The sequence below is a fragment of the Dasypus novemcinctus genome, chromosome 29 (assembly GCF_030445035.2).
Source record: "Dasypus novemcinctus isolate mDasNov1 chromosome 29, mDasNov1.1.hap2, whole genome shotgun sequence".
NCBI classification, from domain to species: Eukaryota; Metazoa; Chordata; class Mammalia; order Cingulata; family Dasypodidae; genus Dasypus; species Dasypus novemcinctus.
Window position 1 is genome coordinate 5,400,406 of NC_080701.1, and position 25,259 is coordinate 5,425,664.

At 44.6% G+C, this 25,259-nt stretch overlaps 1 protein-coding gene across 1 annotated transcript in view; it reads left to right on the forward strand.

Annotated features, from left to right (window-relative positions):
• Positions 1-24,653: 24,653 nt before the first annotated feature.
• MTMR7 (myotubularin related protein 7) overlaps positions 24,654-25,259 on the forward strand; it is a 99,210-nt gene continuing 98,604 nt past the window's right edge. The window contains exon 1 of the mRNA XM_058289968.2: positions 24,654-24,814. Within this exon, the coding sequence (XP_058145951.1) occupies positions 24,791-24,814 (24 nt within the window). The 5' untranslated portion in view covers positions 24,654-24,790. The remainder of the gene's footprint in view (positions 24,815-25,259) is intronic.

The window sequence follows — 25,259 nt, forward strand, 5'->3', positions numbered from 1 at the left end:
CACAGGTGACTGAAGGGACATTAAATCCTCTACTCCAAGATGAGGGGTGGACATAGCTTATCACTGATCATGGCTTTTGATTAGCAACTTTGGATGGATGGGGACCCAGCTCTGAGGGCAGCCATTGTTTCAACCCACCCTGGACAGAGGTGGTGGTGGCCACTGTTTCAACCAGCCCCAGACAAAGGCCATGGAGGAGGTGCCATAAAGATGCCAAGCTTCCTCAGGGTTTTGGGGGACAGTTATGTGAAGGGTTGCATTTGCTGGGCAGGCCAAGAATCTCAGCTTGGGGGAACCACAGAAGAAGATCTTGGCAGCCATCCTGGCCCCTATGAGGGCTAGAGCCAGTCTGTGGCTGCTTCATGGGCCCCTGGACATGATTTTGCTGGGAAAGACTGACTTGGACAAGTTTCTCTGTGTGCCCCTCCTCCCAGAATTTTCCCTCCAGGTAAAAAGTACTTGAGACAAAGAAGAGAGGAAGAAACAATAGAGGCGGGCAATTTAGGGTGAAGTTTTCTCAACTTCAGGCACCCAGGAAAGGAAGGCCTATCCCTGAGAAACAGAAGGGACAACCAAAGTCAGGTAAACAGGAGAAATACAAAACAAGTAATGAGCAAAGACACAGGGCAAGACAGGCCCCCCAAAAGAGGGGAAACCTGCCCACTGCGTTTGCTGAGACCAGCTCAGCTATAGGTCTGCATGAAGGGAAGGTGATGCAGAACTGAAGAAATAAAAGGGCAGAAAGAAAGACACAAGAGAGGAAACAAAGATGGGACCAGGGGACTTCACAGGCTTTGAAACTGAGAGCCCCAACCCTAGTTTCCACATTGTATTTATTTGAAAGCTAATGAGCAGCTGTTTGCTACAGGATGCAACTTGCAACATTTTCTACAATGTCAGGAAGCAACTGCAACATCTTTTATAATAGCAGGAAGCAACTGCAACATCTTTTGCGATATGGCAAGAAGCAACTGCAATATTTACAATAACAGGAAGCAACTGCAACATCTTTTATAATAGCAGGAAGCAACTGCAACATCTTTTACAATATAGCAAGAAGCAACTGCAATATTTACAATAACAGGAAGCAACTGCAACATTGTCTACAATAAGAGGAAGCAACAAATAGGTAAGTCAGTTTCCTACAACATTTTCCCCTTTTTGTTTTTATAAAGCAATGAAGGCAGATTAGGTGGTTTCTTACTGCCTCATACCCTGAAGGGCTCATTGTGTGCTTACCATTTAAGTGACAATGTCAAACCAGAGAACAGCATTTTATACATAATCCATAACGACAACAGATTATACAAACTTCCAACTAGCAGATGATTTATTTCTCATGGGCTTAAGATTTCCTATCAGCAAGGCTATATAGGCCAGTACTCAATAAAAAATGACCTCATTTCCCCCAATTTGTATAGTTTGAGGCATAGGCAATGACAAATTATTGTTTCTTCCCCATTTGGGGCTGTGGGGCAGCTGGAAGTTTATCACATAACTACAATGCCTTCCTTGGTCCTGCTCTTAGCATCTTCACTGAACCTGAGGCCACAACTCAGGGTTGAATTAGCTTAGTTCATCATTGTGAGGACCCATTTTCCAGGCAGCAAACAATAGCTGGCTTGTTATAAGAGTCCCAGTGTAGTGTCTGTAACAGTGAAAGCACATCCTGCCCTTCCTAAGAGCAGGAGAGGACTGATGCCACAGCCATTGAAGTGAGCCTGAAGGACACCCATGGGTGATGTCCACAAGCTGCTGGTGAACAGCAGGAGCTGGAGCCGCTTGGCTAGGCACCCAAGGTCTGGTACTCACGACGTTCACCTTTCCGGTGGAGCCACTCTGCTTCTCAGGTCTCATTTGTATGGCTCTGGATCATCATGAGGCATCTGCCTCAACAGTCCTGAGAAGGATGTTAGAGGAATGGGCAGGGCCATGACAGAGTTGCCTGTCACTGCTGGCAGGTGTCCCAGACATTCTTCCACAGGTCTCTCCCCCATAGAGGGTGATTCACAACAGTCCATTGTTTTTGCCTTGTTTTAGTATTTGCAATCCTCCCCTGGATCAGGATGGCAGACTTCAGAGTAACCAGACACTATTGGGCTAAGCCTTTCACTTTCAGCAGGGCTTCCTATGCTGCACACAATTGTTTTTTCATATTGTACTTATTGCCTTTTCCCACAATTGTGACTAAAGCCCAAGGGGTACTCAGTTAGAATGTTGCCTTTGCCACAAACCCCACCTAAAGCCAGTATAGGTGCTGGCCACATCCGATTCACAGGCTAAGTCAATATCCACCTTCTCCCCCCCCCCACCCCCTTTTTTTTTTTCACAGCCTGCTGGAGGTTCTCCTACTTCCACCAAGGACCTTTTCTAATTAACACATCTCAGTGAGGGATAAAAGATTTTTAATATTCCAACAATATTACAAAATCTATTAACATGAGAAAACATTGTACTTTACCAATTACAGCAGAGGGTATAGTTTTGCCTTACCCAATCAAACAATATTTAAGAGTTTGATAGAGCAGCAGGGACCTTGCAGACTGTCCCAATTGTTTGCCTATTCCAGGCCCTTAAAATACCATTGTCTCTGCTGTTTTTTAGTAGGATCACAGCCACAGGTTCTTCTATGCAGCCAGATACTTTGCCACCAGGCCAGGGCAGATGGTTGGGCTATGCACACAGCCTTGGGGAAGCACTGCAAAAGTCCATTGTTGACTTTTCTATAGATCAAAGAATGCGGGCTGGCTTGACTTGCCTAAGAAAATACTAAAGAAAGGCTTAGCAAGTTTTAAAACAAAGTGATAGTGACACAGTTGGGCATTCATTTCTTGCAACAAACTAGCAATATTTGGTACTGCTGCATACCACAATGGTGTTACTTTAATTTATGATAAGAGGTAGTTTCTGTGACACATACCATTTGATAATAAAGCTTTTAAAACTATAGATAGACCCATCAAATCTTACTCAACTTTAACCACAAAAATTCCTTTTCCACAAACCTTCTGCATTTTCGATATTCATTCAGGCTTTGTTCTACACCCTACTCTTTCTTAATAACCAATCATTCTATTTTAGGACAAAATAATTTTCTGTTTAATAATAAAAACATACTCTATACATCCTACATACATAAGTTACCAAGATGGTTTTGGAAACTGTCTCCACTCAAATCTCTTACAACACACAACTATCATTAACACTAAACAAACTTGTTAAAATAATAATTCAGTGTGGTTATATGCAAATATAGCTTTTCTTTATTTCAAATACCAGTAGCATGCAATATTAGAAACAGTCTTTTAGAAACAAGTTGGCAGGGGAGGTTGGCTGCCAACAAGTTTTTCTGTTATAAAATTACCCGTCGTTATTATTATCAGTTCAGTTTTTGTTCAATAATGACTTCCTGGAATTAGCCATTTAAACACCTTAATTCAAACAATGCTTCCACAAACTTCCTATAATTATTTATTACCATATAGACTATAATTATATTATTTGAAGACAAATTTCACCTTTACAGAACACATTCCCTTACCTAAAGTTACTACAATATTACAACTTGCCACATGCATTCAAGTTTTGTCCTGCATATTTCCATTTTGATATTATGAAAACTAGCCTTCTTTTAGGACAAAACATACATTTACTTTTTTTCTTTTTTTGAACAGACTTATCAAATTTCAGTCAGTACTCCCACAAACTTTTTACCTTTTAAAATATTCATTTAAGTTTTACATCCTTTATTTTATTCTGTGAAGAAAAATATTTAATTTTTAGCCATTTGAATAGAGCTTTTTTAGAAATGTTTATTTATTAATTTATATCACTGTCTGGAGGTATCAAAATATATGCTGACAATGAACAATCACAAAAACCTTTGCAACTCACACTGAACCAATCACCACACACACACTGACATTGAACAAACAGATAAACACAAAACAATTACGACACATTAACAGAAACATAAAGCTTACTAATTTGACCCATAATTCTTACTCTTTTGGTACAGCTGTTTCCAAGCCCTCCATCATTTCACATCTTAGATTTTACTGCTTTTAAGATCTCTTCTGGAATCTATGTTGCCTGTAACATGCAAGCTTGTTCTTGGAAACACTTTTCTTAGTAATGAGCAACCGGTTAGGATAACTTGAGCAGCATAAATGCAGCTAAGCTCTTATTTAGCAGTTTAGACAGACAATACACATTTTTTTGGATTACTACTTTTTAAGACTACACTGAGACTTGAAGTTCAGGAGTAAGCTATTGATTCAACACTGAAAATTTCTTTTCACACCTTGATAAAAATTTTGTCCTAATTTTATTAATTTGGTTAAATAGGTAGGCCGAATCAGAATCAGCATGGAAACAAAACAGAACACCAATGTTGCCATGTCTTCCTCCTCTTCCAGCAGCTTAATTCTATTAGCCCCCACTAGCCCACAGCCACATTATCATTTAGGCAGCAAGGGGTTTGCACAGTTGCTGCCAGCATATTTTCCTTATCTTAGTCAACACTTTAACAGAGAGTTTTCTTACAAGCCTGATTTCACTAACAAGGGCCTTATTTAGTACTTTTGCCTGTATGGGACATTATATTTGTGAGTTGACCTTTCCTCGCTCAAGTGACTCAACCTGATTTCCCTCCTTTCTAGTCTGCAAGATGCCCTGTTGTAAAGCTGACAACTTTGGCTGAGCATCTCCAGGCATAGGAGGGGAAGGAGGTGTCAGAGGGGAGGGGGAAGTGAGTTTCTAAAGTCAGTTAATGGAGTTGTAGGCAAAACAACCTTAGATTTAGTATCAAAACAGATTTAGGGTGGCAGACTTGGCCCAGTGGTTAGGGCATCTGTCTACCACATGGGAGGTCCGGGCCTCCTTGACCCGTGTGGAGCTGGCCCACGCGCAGTGCTGATGTGCACAAGGAGTGCTCTGCCACGCAGGGGTGTCCCCCACGTAGGGGAGCCCCATGTGCAAGGAGTGCACCCCTTAAGGAGAGCTGCCCAGCATGAAAGAAAGTGCAGCCTGCCCAGGAGTGGCGCCACACACGGAGAGCTGACACAACAAGATGACGCAATAAAAAGAAACTCAGATTCCCATGCCACTGACAACAACAGAAGCGGACAAAGAAGACACACAGCAAATAGACTCAGAGAACAGACAACCAGGGTGGGGGGGGGGGAGGGAGAGAAATAAATTAAAAAAAAACAGATTTAGTAATAATCCAAGTGGGCCAAATAGTAACAGGGAGCAAAACACCTTGTACATGTAAAATTTTAAACTCTTTTTCCTACTCTTTCCTAATCTCCTAATTCTAAACTTCCTATTGCTGGTAACTATGAGCAATATTTTTCTATAATCTCTAAGAGTTCTAAAATATGAGACTTGCTGGCCTTGGCTCCTTCTGCCTTGAGGAGTTGTTTGAGGAGACAGACATATGGGCAATATTTTGTTGAACTGTCTCCAATTTCCCATCATAACCCTGCTAGAATACCCAAGAGTGTCCTTACTCACTGAGGACTTGGAAGGCCTTCTAGATCACTTGGGGCTCTGTGCCATGACCAGACCTTTTAGCTTGAAGCTCTTCTTCCCCTCGAGTCCCTGTTCAGGCACCAGTTGCTGAGACCAGCTCAGCTATAGGTCTGTATGAAGGGAAGGCAACACAGAACTGAAGAAATAAAAGGACATAAAGAAAGACATGAGAGAAGAAACAAAGATGGGACTAGGGGACTTCACAGCTTTTGAAACTGAGAGCCCCAACCCTAGTTTCCACATCGTATTTATTTGAAAGCTAATGAGCAGCTGTTTGCTACAGGAATCAGCTGGCAACATCTACAATGGCAGGAAGCAACTTGCATCACCTTTTACAATAGCAGGAAGCAACTGCAACATCATCTACCATAACAGGAAGCAACAAATAGGTAAGCCAGTTTCCCACAACATGTATTCACCTCACAGACAGACCTTCCTGAGAGGAGGGATGAAGCTCAAGAAAATTCCTGTCTTTACACCAGCTGGTTACAAAATCAGAAACAGACATTCAGGAATAAAGTCCAGACCTAACATTTTAATATAAAATATACAGTGCAACAAAAGACAAAGAAAAAGGAAATGATGACCCATGAAAAGGAACATGATAAAAATCAAGAAAACACCAAAAAAGATGAGACTATGGACATACCAAACAAAGCCATTAAAAAATGATCTTAAAAATGTTCAAGGCAATGAAGGAAAATATAGAGGAAGAAATAAAAGGTATCAGGAAAACAATGAAATAAGCATATGAGAATCTTAGTAAAGAGGCAGAAATTTTAAAAAGGAACAAAACAAAACTGCTGGAGTTGAAGACCACATTAACTGAAATGAAAATTGCCCAAGAGGGTTTGAAAAGTAGACTGGAGCTGGCAGAAGAAAGAATCCGTGAACTTGAAGACAAGATAGTTGAAATGAGTCAGGCTGAGGAGCTGAAAGGAAAAAAAGAAAGATTAAAGGCAAATGTAGGGGAGCTGTGGTGGCTCAGGTGGTTGAGTGCTTCTCTCCCGGGAGGTCCCAGGATCAGTTCTGGTGCCTCCTAAAAAGAAAAACAGACATGGAAAGCAAATGGACACAGAGAGCAGACAGCAAGCACAAAAAAAAAAAAAAAAAAAAAAAAACAAGGGGAGGGGAATAAATAAAATATAAAATAAAATCTTTTTTTTTTTTAAAGCAAAAGTAACCTAGGAAAGCTGTGAGACACCATCAATTGTGTCAATATTCACATCATGGTTGTCCCACAAAGAGAAGACAGAGAGAAAGGGGCAGAAGGAACAGTCAAAGAAAGAATGACAGAGAAGTTCCTACACTTAGCAAAAGAGGGGGAATATGTATACCCAAAGAGCAGAGAACACCAAATGGGAAAAGCAAGAAGAAAATATATCCTGTTGTATATTGATCACACTATCAAATGTAATGGACAAGGTGAGAATTACGAAAGTTGCAAAAGAAAAGCAACATATTATGTACAAGGAAGCCTCAATAATATTGAGTGCTGATTTCTCATCAGAAACCATGAAGGCAAGAAGGCAATGGGTTGAAATACTTTAAAGTGCTGAAAGAAAAAATTGCCAACCAAGAATTTTATATCCAGTGAAATTTTCTTTCAAAATGAATGCGAGATTAAGACAGTCCTAGAGAAAAGCTGAGGGAGTTCATCAACGCTAGACCTGCCTGACAAGCAAAGCTAAAGGGAGTTCTTCAGCCTGAAAGGAAAGGGCACTAGACAGTGGCTTAACGCAGCATAAAGAAGTAAAGAAAAGTGGTAAAGGTAACCATTTTAATAATTATAAATGCCAGTAGGATTGTAGCATATTGTTTGGTATGTAACTCTACTTCTTGCTTCCTACAGGTGCTAAAATGCAAATGCATAAAAGTAATGATAAATCTGTGGTTTTAGATATACAATGTACAAAGATATAAATGGTAACAAGTATAAAAAAAGAGGTGGAGGATAGAAATGTATAGGAAAAACATATGTGTATGCCATGAAGTTAAGTTGGTGTTGAAGTAAATATGATAGTTATATATTTAGGATGCCAAATTTTATTATGAAAAAATACACTGATATAGAAAAGAGAAGGCCTCAATACAGTGCAACATAAAAATCATACAAATCTAAAAGTAGGTATTAATGGAAGAATTGAGGGACAAAAATGGTATAAGACATACAAAGGCTAAATAGCAAATGGCAAAGGAAAGACCTGCATCATAAGTAGTGACTTTAAATGTAACTGGATTATAATCTCCAGTCAAAAGGCAGAGACTGGCAGAATGGATTTTTTAAAAATGACCTGACTATATGCTGTCTGCAAGAGACTAACCTTAAAGTCAAAGATACAAATAGGTTGAGGGTGAAAAGATGAAAAAAACATACCATGCAAGTAATAAAGAAAAGAGAACTGGGGTGGCTATACTAATATCAGATGTAATAGACTTAAGTGAAAAATACATACAAGGGACAAAAATGGTCATTTTACACTGATAAAGGGAACAATTAAACAAGGAGATGTGACGATTATAAATATATGTACACCTAAGAACATGGCCTCAAAATATTTGAAGCAAATACTGACAAAGTTGAAGGGAGAAATTGACAATTCTACATTATAATAGGAGATTTTTGTACACCACTTTCATAATGGAGAGATCATTTAGTCAGAAGATCAGTAAGGAAATACAAGACTTAAATGATATTCTAAACCAACTAGACTTAACAGACATATACAGAATACTTCACCCAACAAAAATAGAATGTACATTCTTCTAGTTGCACTGAGATCATTCTCCAGGATAGAGCATATATTAGGTCACAAAACAAGTCCCAATAAGTTAAAAAACCATTGAAATCATTCTATGAATATCTTCTTACCACAACAAAATGAAGTTAGAAATCAATAACAGAGGGAGAAATGGAAAATTCACAAATATGTGGAAATTTAACAACATACTCTTTTAAGAAATTGGATTAAAAAGGAAATCAGAAACAAAATCATGAAGTATCTTGAGGTGTATGAAAATGAAAATATAACATATCAAAACTAATGGGATGCAGTAAAGGCAGAACCAAGAAGGAAATGTATAGCTCTAAATGCTTATATTAAAAAAGACCTAACCTCAACACTAGAAGAACTAGTAAAAGAAAAGCAAACTAAATCCAAAATGAGCAGCAAGAAGGAAATAATAAAGATTAGAGCAGAAAAAAGGAAAATAAAAAACAATAGAAAGAATCAAGAAAACCTAAAATTGCTTGAAAAGAACAGCAAAATTGACTAACCTTTAGCTAGAATAATAAAGAAAAAGAGAGGACACAAATAAAAAATCAGAAATGAAAAAGAGGGACATTACTACTGACCCCGCTGAAATAAAAAGGACTATAATAGGACAATATAAACAACTGTATGTCAATGAATATATAACCTATATGAAATGGACAAATTAGTAGGAACACACAAACTATCTACATTGACTCAAGAAAAAATAGAAGAACGCAACATACCAATTACTAGTAAAGAGGTTGACTCAATAATCAAAAAACTCCCAACAAAGAAAAGCCCAGAAACAGAGAGCTTCACAGGGGAATTCTACCAAACATTCCAAGAAGACTTAACTCTGATTCTGTTCAAACTCATCCTAAAAATCGAAGAGAAGGGAACACTCCCTAATTCATCCTATGAGGCTAACATTGCCCTCATTCCAAAGCCAGGTAAAAGTACCACAGGGAAACTACAGACTAATATCTTGAATGAATATAGATGCAAAAATCCTCAACCAAACACTAGCAAACCAATCCAACAGCATATTAAAAGAATTACAGACCATGATCCAGTGAGATTTATCCCCAGTAGGCAAAATTTCCCCCTATTAAAATTTCTATTCTAAAAACCAATCCATTTATGGTACTTTGCATTAGCAGCCCTGTGGCAAACTAAGACAATACATAAAGAGATTTATAGATTCAACTCGATCCCAATCAAAATTCCAAGAACCATCTTTGCAGAAATGGAAAAGCCAATCATCAAATTTATATGGAAAGGTAAGGGGCCCTGAATAGCTAAAGCTGTCTTGAAAAAGAAACTTGAAGTTGGAGGACCAATACTTCCTGATATGCAATGTGTAAACCATAATGTAAACTACTGACTATGGTTAGTAGCAATTTTTCAATATTTGTTCAATTGTAACAAATGTGCCATACTTAGGTAAGATGTTATTAATAGAGAAAAATGTGAGAGGGGGAGATGTGGGTACATGGGAATCCCCTATATTTTCAATGTGAATTTTCTGTAAACTAAAACTTCTTTAAAAATAAAGTTTAAAAAGACCGCTATTACGAAGTTATGATTATCAAAACAGCATGGTACTGGCACTAGGACAGGCATATAGATCAATGGAAGAGAACTGAGAGTCCAGAAGTAGACTCTTGCATCTACAGCAAATTGATATTTGACAAGGGGGAAAAGACCACTCAATTAGGAATGAATAGTCTCTTCTTCAACAAATGGTGCTGGAAAAACTGCATCTCCCTTTGCTAAAAAGATAAAAATAAATGAAAAGAAAAAAGAAAAAGAAAGGATGATTCCCTACTTCACACTATATTAAAAAATCTACTCATAATGGATCAACACCCTAAATATAAGATCTAGAACTGTCAAACTCCTAGAAGAAATTGTAGGGAAGCATCTTCAGGGACTTGTTTAGGCAATGGTTTCTTAGACTTTATACCAAAGCAGAAGAAACAAAAGAAAAAACAGATAAATGGGGCCTCATCAAAATTAAAAACTCTTGCCACTCAAAGGACTTCATCATGAAAGTAAAATGCCAGCCTACACAATGGGAGAAATTATTTGCAAACTGTATATCCAATAACGGTTTAATATTCAGGCTATATAAAGAAATCTTTCAGCTTAACACAAAGAGACAAACAACCCATGAAATGGATTAAAAAAATCAGTGAAAGACCTCTCTCCAAAGATATATAAATGGCCAGAAAGCACATGAAAAGATGCTCAACACCATTAGCCATCAGGGAAATGCAAATTAAAACTGCAACAAGGTATCATTTCATATCCATTAGAATGGCTGCTATTTTTTTTTAATGAAAATAACAAATATTGGGGAAGGTGTAGAGAAATAGGAACACTCATTCCTTACTAGTGCAATGTAAAATGGTGCACCTGCTGTGGAAGACAGTTTGGAAGTTCCTCAGAAAGTTAAGTATAGAACTACCATATACCTGGAAATCCCATTACTAGGTATATACCCAAAAGAATTGAAAGCAGGGACTTGAATAGATATTTGCATACAGATGTTCATATAGGTTTTATTCACATGTCAGAAGATGGAAACAACATTCCATCAACCAAAGGATGGATATGTAAAATGTGATATATACATGCAATGGAATATTATTCAGCCATAAAAAGGAATGAAGTCCTGACATGTGACAACATGATGAACCTTGAAGGCATCGTGTTCAGTTGAATAAGCCAGACACAATAGGACATGTATCATATGATCTCACAGATGTGGAGTAATTCTAATAAGCAAATGCATAGAGTAAGAATCTAGACTATAGCTTACCACATGACAGGATAGGGATAGGAAATGGAAAGTTAAGGCTATAATGTACATGGCTCCTATTTGGAATGATGGGATTGATTTGGTAAGGGATGGTGGTGATGGTAGTATATCATTGTGAACAAACTAACATTTGACATATATAGCTGAATATGACTAAAAGGAGAAATGTTAGATTGCATATATGGTAACAGAATAAATGTGTTTTATAAAAAATCCATAGAGCTACACTATACAATGAACTCTAAGTAATTTTCATGGGTTAAAATTTAGCATCCTGGGAAGTGGACTTGGTCCAGTGGTTAGGGCATCCATCTACCACATGGGGGGTCTGTGGTTCAAACCCCGGGCCTCCTTGACCCGTGTGGAGCTGGCCCATGCGCAGTGCTGATGCGTGCAGGGAGTGCCCATGCCATGCAGTGCCCATACGCAAGGAGTGTGCCCCATAGGGACAGTCGCCCAGCATGAAAGAAAGTGCAGCCTGCCCAGGAATGGCACTGCATGAACGGAGAGCTGACATGACACAACAAAAAGAGACACAGATTCCTGTGCCGCTGACAGCAATGGAAGCGGACAAAGAAGAACATGCAGCAAATAGACACAGAGAACAGAAAACCGGGGTGGGGGGAAGAGGAGAGAAATAAATAAATCAATAAATCTTAAAAAAAAAATTAACACCCTAAATATATAGCAATCATATTTGGTTTGATAACAACTTAGCTTCAATAAATGCACATACACTTTTCCTATACCTCTCTGTCCCTCCATCACTTTTGATTTTTGTTACCATTTATATCTTTGTACATTGTATTCCAAAAAGATATATATATCATTTTCTTCATGTATTTTAGCACCTGTACAAAGTAAGAAGTCGACTTGCATACCAAATACTACACTACAGTAATACTGGCATTTATAATTACTCAAATGATTACCTTTACTGTTGTTCTTTATTTCTGTATGGTGCTTTGAGCCACTGTCTAGTGTCCTTTCCTTTCAGGCTGAGGAACTCCCTTTAGCATTGCTTGTTGGGCAGGTCTAGTGGTGATGAGCTCCTTCAGACTTTGTTTATCTGATGTCTTACTCTTTTTTCATGTTAGAATGATAGTCTTCTTGGATATAAAATTCTTGTTTGGCAGTTTTTTCCTTTAACACTTTAAGTATTTTGACCCACTGTCTTCTCGTCTCCATGGTTTCTCTGAGAACTTGGCATTTAATCTCATTGGGAGGCTCCCTTGTACATAACAGGTTGCTTTTCTCTTGCAGCTTTCAGGACTCCTTCCTTATCCTTTGCATTCAATAGTGTGATCAATATATGGCAGGGTGTATTTTTCTTCATGTTTGTCCTGTTTGGTGTTCCTCAGACCACTTGGATGTGCATATTCTCATCTTTTCCTAGTTTAGAAAGTTCTATATCCTTATTTCTTGGACTATTCCTTCTGCACCCTTCTCTCTCTCTTCTTCTGGGATGCCCATAATGTGTATATTGGTACACTTGATGGTGTCCCAGAGCTTTCTTAAGCTATTTTCACTTTTACTAGTTGTTTTTTCTTTCTATGTCTTAGCCTGACTCATTTCAATATTCTTCTCTTCAAGTTCACTGACTCTTTCTTCTTCCAGCCTCCATCTGCTCTTGAAACCCTCCAGAGCATTTTCTCATTTCATTTAATGTGGTCTTCAACTCCAGTAGTTTTGTTTGGGTCCTTTTTGAAATCTCTACCTCTCTCCTTATAGCCTCATACTGTTCATTCAGTTTTCCTGATAAACTGTAGTCATTTCTTTGTATTTTCCTTCATATTCTTGAGCATTTAAGACCATTTTTAAAAAGACTTTGGTATGTCCACATTCTCATTTTCTTTGTTGGTGTTTTCTTGGTTTTTATCATCTTCCTTTGGGTGAGCAACCATTTCCTATTTCTTTGTCTTATACTTTCTTTTGCACATTGTACATTTTAATATTTTAATATATTAACAGCTGGTTTACTCTTTGGGATGGCTGTTTCTTGGTTCTGTAACAAGCTGGTGACAAGACGGGTTTTTTGAGCTGCAGCCCTCCTATTAGGAGGGTAGATGCAGTGTGCGGGGTGTTACTTGTCTTTCTGGGTCTCCTCTTGCCCTGAGCTTTTACTTATTTATTGTGTTGGAGTTCCCCTGTTTACAGGAGTTTGCTTGTCCCCTCTGTTTCCCAGGGAACAAACCTCCTCCTCCCAGGTATCTGAAGCTGTCAAGCCTTCGTCTTACACTGTCTGCCTCTCTGTTTTTTTTCTCTCCTTTCATTGCCTTAATCTCCTTTAGCCTGGGGGACAAATTCTGTGAGAAGGGTCACCCAGGAGAGGATTTTCTTAAGTCAGTCTTTCCCAGCCAAAAAAGGGCCAGGGACCCACAACAGAGGTGCAGACCAGCTCCACAGTGCCCCCAAGAGGGGATCAGCAGAGGCGCCCAGAGCTTCTCCTATGGAGCAGCAGACTGGAAGGAACCCAAGCCTTCTGAAGAAGGAAACATCATGACTCAGTCCTTGAGAACTTTAGTCAAGGACATAAGCAAGAGCTGGGAGGGTTCTGCACTACAGGGGCTCACTGGACAGGAGCTGTGCCTGGGTGCTGCCTGCACAACTTCTTACCTTCGTCTCCTTCTATTTCCTTTCCTGCATCTCTGATTTTCAGTTTCTTTCTTTGTATTATTGTGTTGAAATATATAAAGTGCCTAGTGCATAAAGGAGAAAAACACTCTTCACAGCTCCAGCCACCCTCTAAGGAGGGATCCTGTGATGGGAAATGCCTCCTCGTGCTGGCAAAGACTTTGGATGTGACGAGAGTAGGAAATCAGGGAATGCTGACTTGCTCTGTGCAATACGGAAGCAGAATTTGGTGTTCCCAAGGCAAATTTCCCCCTGGAAAAAAGCAGCAGAGAAGGGAATGGGTGCAGAGAAAGCTGCAAGAAGACAGGCCAGTAAAGGGTCAGTGAGAAACCAGTGGGTGGGAGCAGGAGCACTTTCCAAAGCAGGGAGGACAGAGGCTGTGAGTGAAAATCTTGTAAACCCTGAGGGACCTGGAGATTATTTTAGGAATCCCAGAAAAGGAGGATCATGGTTGTAAACTAGTCTATTCCTCTGGTTGTGACACCCTTTGACTGCATTGAATTCGGTTGAGGGGCTATTTGATGAGATCGGTTTTGGGCTTTTGTTTGTCAGTGGGGCATAATTCATGTTGAGTCTCCCCCCTCTGGCTGGGTCTGATAAAGTCAGAGACACAGAGAGTGACAGACAGTGCAGAAAAAGGAAACCGCTGTGGCTGATCCTGCCATGTGAGAGAGGTTTTGCACACACCTGAGCTGCAGAGAGAGAAGCCCCTGAGAGGCTCAAAGAGCTGAGGCAGAAACTAGAGAGAGAGAGGGGGGGGGCCTGGGGTGGCAGTTTGAGATTATTTATGAATCCCCCTAGAAAAGATTATGTTTGTAAACTGGCCTGTTCCTCTGGCGGAATACTCTTTGATTGTATTAACTCACAGGCTTTGAGTCTACTTAATAAAATCAATTCAGGGCCTCTGATTCAACCGTGTCAGTAAGGTGTGACTCAGGATTGAGTGCCTGCCTCCCTGGTGGGCTGATAGAAATGGACACACTCAAGAAGATGCATGGAAGAGGAGAAATCTTAGTCATTTTGGTCCTGCCACGTGACAGAAAGAAGGCTCAAACAGCTAAAGACCCAGGAAGAGAGATGAGCCATTTGCCTGAGAGTCTGCAGCGGATGAAACCAGAGCAGCTGAGAAGGCCCAAGAGACCAGGCAGAGGCCGCCCGCCATCTTGCTTCAATGCGTGGCAACTGACTTAGGTGAGGAAGCAGCTTTGAGCTGGACTCTTTAGGGCCTTGTAACTGTAAGCTTCTACCCCAAATAAATACCCCAAATAAATACCCTTTCTAAAAACCAGCAGAGTTCTGGTACTTGGCATCAGCACCCCTGTGGCTGACTACTACCCCTGGGAGGAGACAAGCCCTATGCCGGCTTGCCCGTGGCTGCGGGCCATCTTGCTTTGCCACCTGCCTGCATAACAGGATCAACAGCTGCTGACGTTGGTGAGAAAACAACCTTTTATGGTGGCTCAATTTGGACATTGCATGGCCTTGGAATGGTCAGCTTTTACCCCCAAATAAATCCCCTTCATAAAAGCCATCCCATTTCTGGAACTTTGCATCAGCAGCCCTTTGGCTGCTAACCCTAATGCAAGTATGCAGAATTTTTCTATATCTCTACCATTGAACTAGGTTTTAACTTCCCATTTCCTCTTGGTCGTGACAACACTAGCCTGATTCTGGGCTAACTCAGGCACATAGGGTTTGAACCTCAGAGGATTATGGCTGTCTTCCATATTTCCCCTTGACTCCTTCTTCCCTTCCTCCCAGGTCATGACAGACATTCCAGAGGGAAGGAATGTATTATAATTATCACCCAGGTGATTTTCAGAGATTCTGGACAGGCGGAGGTGGGTCACTGGCCATAGGGGTCACGGGAGCCCCTTTCCTCCCACCTTGCTCTTTAATTTTCAACCTTTGGTGTTTAACGTATGCTGTCAACAGTTGGACCAGGATCGGTTCTCAATTTTCAGAAAAAGTTACTAGAATTACTTTGACATTTTTTACCCCATAAATTTTCTCAAAATCTTTTGTGTTTCCTGCTCCCAAGACCAAAATAGAATGAAAAAAATTGCTGAGAAATATTAATTTAAAAATATTCATAATAAAATATTCATATTCAAAATATTCATAATAAAAAAATATTAATTAAAAAAAATTCAGGAGCAGCCTAGGAAGCAGCCTGTTTGCTGACACATTATCTTGCTTAAGATACCATATTCTACATCAGACCGTAAATACAGCTACATGCACGTAATCACAGATCCTGCTAGAATATTGTTTCATAGTCTGTGAAGACCGTGGACTCTAAAGAGCTCTATGACTTTCAGGTGCTCTTTAACCCAACAACTTAAAGAAGAGAGAGCAGAGTTCTGGCAGGGCAGTCACCTTTGGCACTCTACCACTTAAGTGCTGTCCAGCTGCCACTGGCCTGGGGCTTGCAGAAGTGCCCCTTCCAGCTTCTCCAATGGAAAGAAGGAGAAGGTCAAACCTGGAATGCAAGGCCAAACCTGGAATGCAAGGTCAAAAATGTCTGTGGACATTTTAAAAAGGAGGTAGATGCCGTGCAAGTGGTGGCAAGATGAGCACCACAGCGGACATAGGTTTTTGAGGGATAGGGTGGAAATCAGCCATCGTCTGTGAAGTCTGAGCACCCCACAACTGACTTAAAATGGGACCTTTGGAAGATAATTCATTCATAAATGGATCGCCCATGGTGGTTGCCTGCAGAACAGAATGCTACAAGAATAAAACACTGAAAATCAAGGAGCTGCTGTACTTGAAAATAATGAGCTTCCTATTTCGTGCTGTGTTCAATCGCTTTAAAAATGTCTTTGCAGTGGCAAGACTGTAACCATTTCTGCCAAATCCAAATGCAAACATAGGTGGGTTTTGGCAAGTTAGATCCAGATCAAATCCCTATGTTATTTTACCATCTTTTCCACTACTTCTGTTTACAAAAATATTCTCTTTGCCAAAGAAGAGAAGAACTTTCTTGTAGAGCCAGGATTCAAAATTACTCATTATCTCCATAAGCAACCCCGATGGAATCCAAGAGCCGCCCTGACATCTGTTTACTAAAAACCTCAAGTTGTCCTAGCCGCAAGATTTATGTTCCTGTGTATTTTGCCAGTATCTGATATTTCTATCTAAATAAAAAAGAAAGAGAGCGATGGGGGATTAAGGTCAGGTTTTATTAATTATGTAATTTCTTTTTTCTCACTTCATTACCCAAATATCAAAGGTGCATTTCAGATTAGTTCCTACTTAAAGATAGATGAAGTTATTTATATAGCATGTTGGTTTTAAAGCAGCACAAGATACTCCTCCAAAACCGATCAGACTTCATGGAACAAGCTTTTGTTTCTTTGGTGTGAGTTATAGAAACAGCTCTGCCAGGATCCCGGCTACTCAGTAAAGAGGGCCTTTTTCTTTTCTCTTTCCCGTTATTGCAATACATTTGGGATATTTGCTTTTATTGCTTCCTCTTGGAAAACGTGCCTGGTTTTGGCCTTGAAAAACTATTTTTCAGGAAGACTATTTTTGAATTGCAATGTTAGGAAGTATACATGTAGAAGTTCTCTCAACGAACCAATACACAACTTATATTTTGCTTAAAAATGTATTCTTCATAAAAATTTTTGCTTTGACTCAAGACACTGTGGCATGATTGAGTTGTTTTTATTTGAAATCACCTTGTTAAATACCCATTTTTGTAGCTGTTAAAATATGGAATGCAAATATCTGTAAAACAGAAAAGAACGAAGGGTGGTGGGTTGAGTGCCGTCCCATCTGGACACACTCCTGGCCTTGGGTGCCTTTCTGGGGGGTGTGGGCCCATTGGAAACGGGTTCCCCTCAAGAGCCTGCCTCCGTGAAGGGGCGGTCCAACAGGCGGGCTTCGCCCCAGGGGAAGTGGCGTCTTTTATAAGCAGGATGAAACTCAGCTGTACAGAGAACGCCACGGAGGAAGCCGGAAGGGATGAAACCTGAGGAGAAATGAGGGAACGTCATCATCTTCATCGCCATGCGGCAGAAGAGTCGAGGGCCCCGCAGGGCTGGCAGCCAGCACCGCACACCGCCGTCTTCGGGGAGAAGGCGTCATCTTGCTGATGCCTCGGTTTGGGGTCCCTCCTAGCTCCAAACCCTGAGCCAGTATCTTTCAACCCCCTGGAATTGTCCCAGCCCACCTCGCGGGGCACTCGTTTTGGCACCAGGGAAACGAAGACAAAGGAAAGGAAAGGCACTCACCTGATATAATTGTTCCAGCTATTGCTTTCTTCGCGTTTCTTTCCCTTTACCAACACACACATACACATGCATTTTGAAACCCAACTCGGATCATACTGTATATACGGTTTGGAATCCTGTTTTTTGTCTTAAAATTTTTTCATGAGTATTTTTTTATGTGATTAAGCATTCTTTACCAAAAACCGTTAATGTCCATATTGTATTCCATATGTGGCCACATCACATTTTAATAATTCTATGTATTTTTATTTTTGTATTTATTGATTCTAAATTTTCACTGAACTAAATATGACAAGGAGCTGAACTGGAGCTTTCAGATGCTGGGGTTAGCCAAAATGCTCTGTCCCCAGAGGTCCATGGGAATATTATTATTTTTATGAGGGTTGAGGAGCTCCCTGAAATGCAAAAACTTTAACCTTGTACAGACATTTGTACGTCTGTAGATTTAGGGACTCTGTAACAGACCCTGGATGCCAAGTTGTACCACAAGTGTACCCGATCTACACAAAGAATGAAACTCATCACAGTGAAAATGGGGTCAGAGATGAAAAGCACTGCACCCCATGGGGGAGTCCCTGGCGTGATTTTGATAACTTAAGATGGGCATTTTAAAGACTTATCTTAAAGATAAGATGACCCAAATATCAAAGAAGAGCTGTGAAAAAATAGTAATAGGCAAGAGAGAGAAATTGACCAGAGTAAATTCACCAACATATCAGATGCCTAGACATCAGCAAAAAATTACAAGGCACCCAGGAAACAGGAAGAGATGGCCCAGCCAAAGAAACAAACCACATATCCTGAGGAGATTCAGGATTTAAGATTATTAATCAATGATAACCACACAACTCTCCCAAATCAATTTAAAGGCTGAAAAAAAAATACGACTAAAGAGAGAAAGACTATTAAAAAGAGGAAAAGCTGGAAAGCAGATGTGGCTCAATGGATAGAGCATCCATCTACCATATGGAGGGTCCAGGGTTTGATCCCCTGGGCCTCCTTGACTCGTGTGGAGCTGGCCCATGTGCAGAGCTGATGCATGCAAGGAGAGCTGTGCCACACAGGGGTGCCCCTGCATAGGGGTGTCCCACGTGAAAGGAGTGCGCCCCATAAGGAGAGCCTCCCAGCATGAAAAAAGAGCAGCCCACCCAGGACTGGTGCCGCACACATGGAGAGCTGACGCAGCAAGATGACACAACAAAAAGAGACACAGATTCCCGCTGCCGCTGACAAGAATACAGGCGGACACAGAAGAACACACAGCGAATGGACACAGAGAGCAGACAACTGGGGGGGGAGGGGAAGGGGAGAAAAATAAATAAAATAAATCTTTAAAGAAAAATTTTAAAAAAAGAGGAAAAGCAAAGCTAGCCTCGGAAGGAGAGCGGCGGTGCTGGGTGAGCTGTGCCAACGACGGCACGCCCTGGGGGGGTGGCAGGTGTAGGGATGGAGAGGCTGTGAACTCTGAACTCGGCGACCCCGAAGCCCCACTGAGGGACAAGCCTTAAGGGAGCCTAAGAAGAACGTCCTCACTTCCATCTCACAAGAAGACCCGCGGTGGATGGCGCTCCGGCCCCGGGGCGGCGGCAGGTGTACGAGGACGCTGACACTGGGGAGAGCTCGCCTCAGGCACGCCGGGCACCCACCGGCACAGCGAGAGCAGCGGCGCTGCCAGCGGCTACAGCCGACGGCGCAGGCCGGGTCTGGGGCACCCGAGCAGAGCTCTGCCAGCTCAGCGCCGAGGAGGCCCAGCCTGATGACCATGAAGAGAAGGAGAAGGCTCCCATGAACCTTCTTGAACAGGAAATCCTCCAAACGGAGGGTCCCTCGAGCTCTGACCCAGAAGGCCGAGGACGCTCCACGTCAGGAGAGCAGGTTCCAGCAAAACCAGGGCACGCTTCCTGTCCCCGCTGCGGCAGAATCCTCGCCCACCAGACAGCAGAAGCCGCGGCACCTGCTTGGGCATCCGGGCGGGTTCCCTGGAAAGATCAGGAAGAGCAGCCTCTGTAGAGGAAGGGAGGCTTAGGGCAAGGGGATTTCAGATGTTAATGTTCATGAGTGCATGAAGCCTGAAGGAGTCACAGTTCATACATTTGGTCGTGATAATATCTGTAATACTCCGGAGGCTATTTTTATTTTTTTTTAAGATTTATTTTTTATTTATTTCTTTTCCCTTCCCCCCACCCCTACCCCGTTGTCTGCTCTCTGTGTCCATTCGCTGTGTGTTCTTCTGTGTCTGCTCGTATTCTTGTCAGCAGCACCAGGAATCTGTGTCTCTTTTTGTTGTGTCATCTTGTGTCAGCTCTCCATGTGTGCGGCACCATTCCTGGGCAGGCTGCACTTTCTTTCATGCTGGGCAGCTCTCCTTATGGAGCGCACTCCTTGCACGTGGGGCTCCCCTACACGGGGGACACCCGTGCGTGGCAGGGCACTCCTTGCGCGCACAGCATTGCGCATGGGCCAGCTCCACACGGGTCAAGGAGGCCCAGGGTTTGAACCGCGGACCTCCCATGTGGTAGACCGATGCCCTATTCATTGGGCCAAGTCCGCTTCCCAAGATTTATTTTATTTATTTCTCTCCTTCTCCCCCTGTTGTCTGCTCTCTGTGTCCATTTGCTGTGTGTTCTTCTGTGTTCACTTGCATTCTTGTCATGCGGCACTGGGAATCTGTGTCTCTTTTTGTTGTGTTATCTGGCTGCATCAGCTCTCCGTGTGTTCAGCGCCACTCCTGGGCAGGCTGCGCTTTTTTCACGTGGGGTGGTTCTTGTTGAGGGGCACACTCCTTGTGCATGGGGCTCCCCTGTGTGGGGACACCCCTGTGTGGCACGGCACACCTTGCGTGCATCAGCACTGTACGTGGGCCAGCTCCACACGGGTCAATGAGGCCCGGAGTTTGAACCCTGGACTCTCCATATGGTAGGTGGATGCTCTATCAGTTCTCATAACCGCTTCCCCGATGGAGACTATTTGAAAACATAGCTTGTTCTCAGAGTGAGTGCTCTTTTCATGCTGCCTGAGAGTTCACTATTTGGTTCTAGAAAAAGTGTGGAAAGGCCTGCAATTGATGTCGTGCTGGCACAGGGGTAGGCTGAAAAAGACACTGATACTTTGTACCCCTGGTTTTATAAACTCCCAGAAGCTGAGGACGATAGATTTTTTCCACCAGGTAGAACTCGCAGTGTAGCTCTTGCCCTGCCACACTGGGAGCGAATATATGTTTGCCGGAGTTGAGCTTGTTCAGAGATGTGTCCTCGTCGACTCACAACGTGGGTGTGACAGTGCTGAGGCGAGCTGATGGAGTCTGTGGTCATTAGCAGCATCACCCCCCGAGGAAACATTGTTTTTGGCTTCATTGCCAAGTCAGAAGTTTTACTTGTCTCAGGAGAAATGTTAATATTCCGGAAAAAGTCTTGCAAGTGTTTGATAAGAATCCAAATTTCCTCAGGCCACGGAAGATCACAGGATTTTGGGAAAGTTCCCAGTTAATATCAAGTTCTTATTTTAAAATTCCTGGAGCAAGATTATTTGCAACTAGAATATGTGATAAACTTTCTTAAGATGTTCTAGAAGAAGTTTGGTAATGCTCAATGAAGCATTTAGGTTTGACGCATGCCATGTGTTCTTAGATCACTTTAAAGACATTATCAACACCCTTTTTTAAAAATCAGAGCTGCAGGGGGTAGAAATGGTATATGGTTTTGATTCTCAGATTTCTCTCCTCTATAAAGTCAGGATGGGCTACACCATCCCGTAATAAATTAGCTTTTAAATCTCAGTGCCTTCACAGAGCAACAAGAAAAGAGTGTTTCAGTGTGGTTTTTTTTTTTTCACTCACAAAAAAATCTGCTGTGGCTCTCCGGAGTCCCTCAGGGATAGTCTGTTTCTATCTTGACTCATTTCAAGCTAATGCTGACGAGATTTGGGACGGAGTCACCTCATCTAGGGAGTGAGTTCCTCAGCATCACTCTCTCGTTAATCTCAACGCACAAGGCCAGCTCATCAGGCCAGGGGAAGGGGCCGGCGAAGGGCCGCTCGGGGCTGGTGGCACTTCTTGGTCATGGGCCAAGACTGGCCCTGTGGCCCCCCCCAGCCGCAGAGGGGTGGGAAGTGGGGTGGCCTCCTGCGCGATTAGGAGGCACGAGGCGGAACCACGGCCGTGCAGGGCACGGTTCACCCCCTTCGCAAACCCCAAATTCGCCCAGGATCACCCGAGGACCCTGCGCGGAGCCTTGGGAAGAGGAGAAGTGGCCAGCTGACCACGCGGGTGACCAGCCCTGAGCCCTCTCGCCTGACGTGGAGCCTGAAGGTGAAAACAGTCTTGCTGAAGGTACTTACTTTTCATCCAGGATTCTCAAATACGAGAGAGATAGTCCGTTTTCCCAACTCACTGGACATGGGCTGGCCGTGTAAATCGGAGAGTGGATCCATCTGTAAATTATGTAGCATTCTAAAAATAAGATTTTTTTTTTCTCCCTTTTTCACTTCTTGACTCCGGGGTCAGATGGAGAGAGTTTTGCTCGGTGAAGACTCAGATGCAACATCCACCCCAAGTGCCCATGGTTCATCCCAGACACACCAGAGATCGAACTTCAAGAACCAAGTTCATGATCCCAAGCCTATCCACGACATTGACGAAATTAGAGGGAAAACACAGGACGCAGACCCATTTCCTTAAGGTTCCGGCTGGCCTTGTCACACGCTCTGCCACCATTTTAACTGGCTCACCTTTCCTTTCCTTGGTGCTCTCCATCTCTCAACTGCAGAACGTAATGCCTTCTCCTCCGGGTCCCCTTTCAGCTCCCAGGTCCCGCCCCAGCTCCCTGCACAGGCCCCTCGGTCAGGTGGTCCCAGCATTTCCGAGTGACGGATAGCTCGTTCCCCTTCGGTCCCATGGGCTCCCCCGCTCCCTGGTCCTCCAGCTCCTGCTGCTTGGTGCAGCCTCTTCGGCCCCGCTGGGTCGTGGTTCAGAGAAGCAGTCAGCCTTGGACCCCGGAGGCTGTGTACCTGAGAGGTCAGAATCAACACAATCGGGGCTACAGCCCGGAGAGCGACAGAGACTGGGGGACACATGGGGGGTGGGTGCTTGACAAACTCTTGGATGGATCAAACCAAAATGCCTTTTCGTAAGGATTCCTTTCCCTCTTTTCATTTTATTTCTAGCACATTTTGTTATTTTATCCTAATAATCTCAAATATAACTACTGATTCATTTCAACTAACGCTGACATTTTGACTATGATTGACGTAAGATACATTTTAACACTAATCTGTGGTCCCCTTCACCTTAGGCTATTTAAATGGATCAGGCTTAGGCCTATTTACCTACCAACTGGAGTTTAGGATGCCTTTAGAAAAAAACTACATGTACCATACAGCAGTTCCTAAAAGACAGGGAGAAACCATTGCCAAGTAGACTCCTGACGAGCTGACAGCAGAGGATGGGAGAGCCTTGCAAACTCCTCCTTCCAGGACTGGGAGGCATCTCAGGTGTCCCTGAAAACAGAGGCAGGATTCCCAGCCTTGATGGAAATCGGGGCGGGCAGTACCCTGAGACCCCCTAGGTAGGGGTGCGAGCGTCCTCAGGCTGACAGTCAAGTGGCCACAAACGACAGGAATGTGTCCTCCTAGTTCTGGACTCGGCAGGGCTGGTCCCCGAGATCCAGGGGACCCGGCGGGGCCCTCCCATGGCCTGGGGCTGCAGGGCGCCGGGTGCTCCTCAGCAGGGCCACCTCTCTAGGTCCACTTCTTCGCCCTTTTCTCTCAGGGGGACCCTGCCGCGGGTTTCAGCCCCCCCCCCCCATGGAGAGTCCAGGCTGATCTCGACTTGGGATCCTCGATCACATCGGCAAGTCCCTTGCCCCGAACCGGGCCCCGTCCTGAGGCCCCGCGCGTTCCAGGGGACACAGATTTGAGGGCCACAGCCCGACCCACGAGGGCGAGCAGCTCCGTGCTCTTGCGAGGGCCCCCAGCCCCGGCTAGGGACGCCCCGCGCCCCACTCCTGTGCTCCTGCGATGAGGCAGGAACCCCGGGCCAGCTTCCTCCTGCGCAGAGGGCGCTTTGGGTACCAAGTGCTGCCCCGAGAAACAGGAGGGCGAAACGAGAGATGGGGAAGGGGATCCGGACATGTTAACCTAAACTCGACGTTTTACTAATTAAAAAAAAAAACGCATTAACTTGGTGGCCTGCCCTAGGACAGCGGTGCCGGGGACAGGGACACGAATGTACCCGCCGCCCGGGAACGCGCAACCCGGTGGGACAGAGAAACGAGGCGAGCAGGACAAACGCGAGAGCCGGAATCCAGCAGCGGCGCGGGGTTCCCCTAAATCTAGGAGGGCGGCGGCGGGTGAGCGTCTCCCGCCTTCCCAGCGGCTGATGCTGACGGGGTGAACGGGGACAGCGGGGGGAGCGACCAGCAGCCGCTGGAAACGGCCAGCGATGCTCGCCACGCGCGCGGGGCACGCGACCTCGGGCTCGGGGAGAGCGAAGCCAGGCTGCACCCCGCACCCAGGCCCGCGGGCGGGGGAGACGCCGACCCCGCGGGGCGCCCCCCGCGCGCGTGGCCTCGCCCGGCCCAGGCCCCCGCCCCGGTCTCGGGGCACAGTCGCCCCCCAGCTGCGGCCCGGGCCCGGGGCGCGGCGGCGACGCGGGCGGGGAGCGCGCGGGCCGCACCTGGAGGCGGAGCCAGCCCCGCGCCCCGCGGCCCGCGCCGAGCCCCCCGCCCGCGCCCCGCCCACGGCGCTGCGCACGCGGCAGGTGCGGAGGCCGCGCCCGCCGGAGCCGCAGCCGCAGCGCGCGAGCCATGGAGCACATCCGCACGCCCAAGGTGGGTGGGCTGGGGGGGGTGGCGAGGGGGAGGGGAAAAGGGGACAGGGAGGAGGGGAGGAGGGAGAGGGGAGGGGAGGGGGTTGGCAGGGCAGCGGGGAGGAGGGCTGCCGATCCGCGGGAGGCCGGGCCTCGCTGTTCCGGGCTGCGGGGGGCTGCGGGGGGCTGCGGGGGGCTGCGGGGGGCCGCGGAGGGCCGCGGGGGGCCGCGGGGGCTGCGGGGGGCTGCGGGGCTGGGGCCGCTGCGGGAGGACGGGGCTCCCCGCGAGGAGGGGCCTCTCCTGGAGGAGGGGGCTGCCCGGGAGGAGGGGGCTGCAGGGAGGAGGGGGCTCCCCGGGAGGGGGAGCCTGCCTGGGGAGGGGGGGCTGCCCGGGAGGAGGGGCTACCTGGGAGGGGGGAGGAGGGGACTGCCCAGGAGGAGGGAGGAGGGGGCTGCCGGAAGGAGGG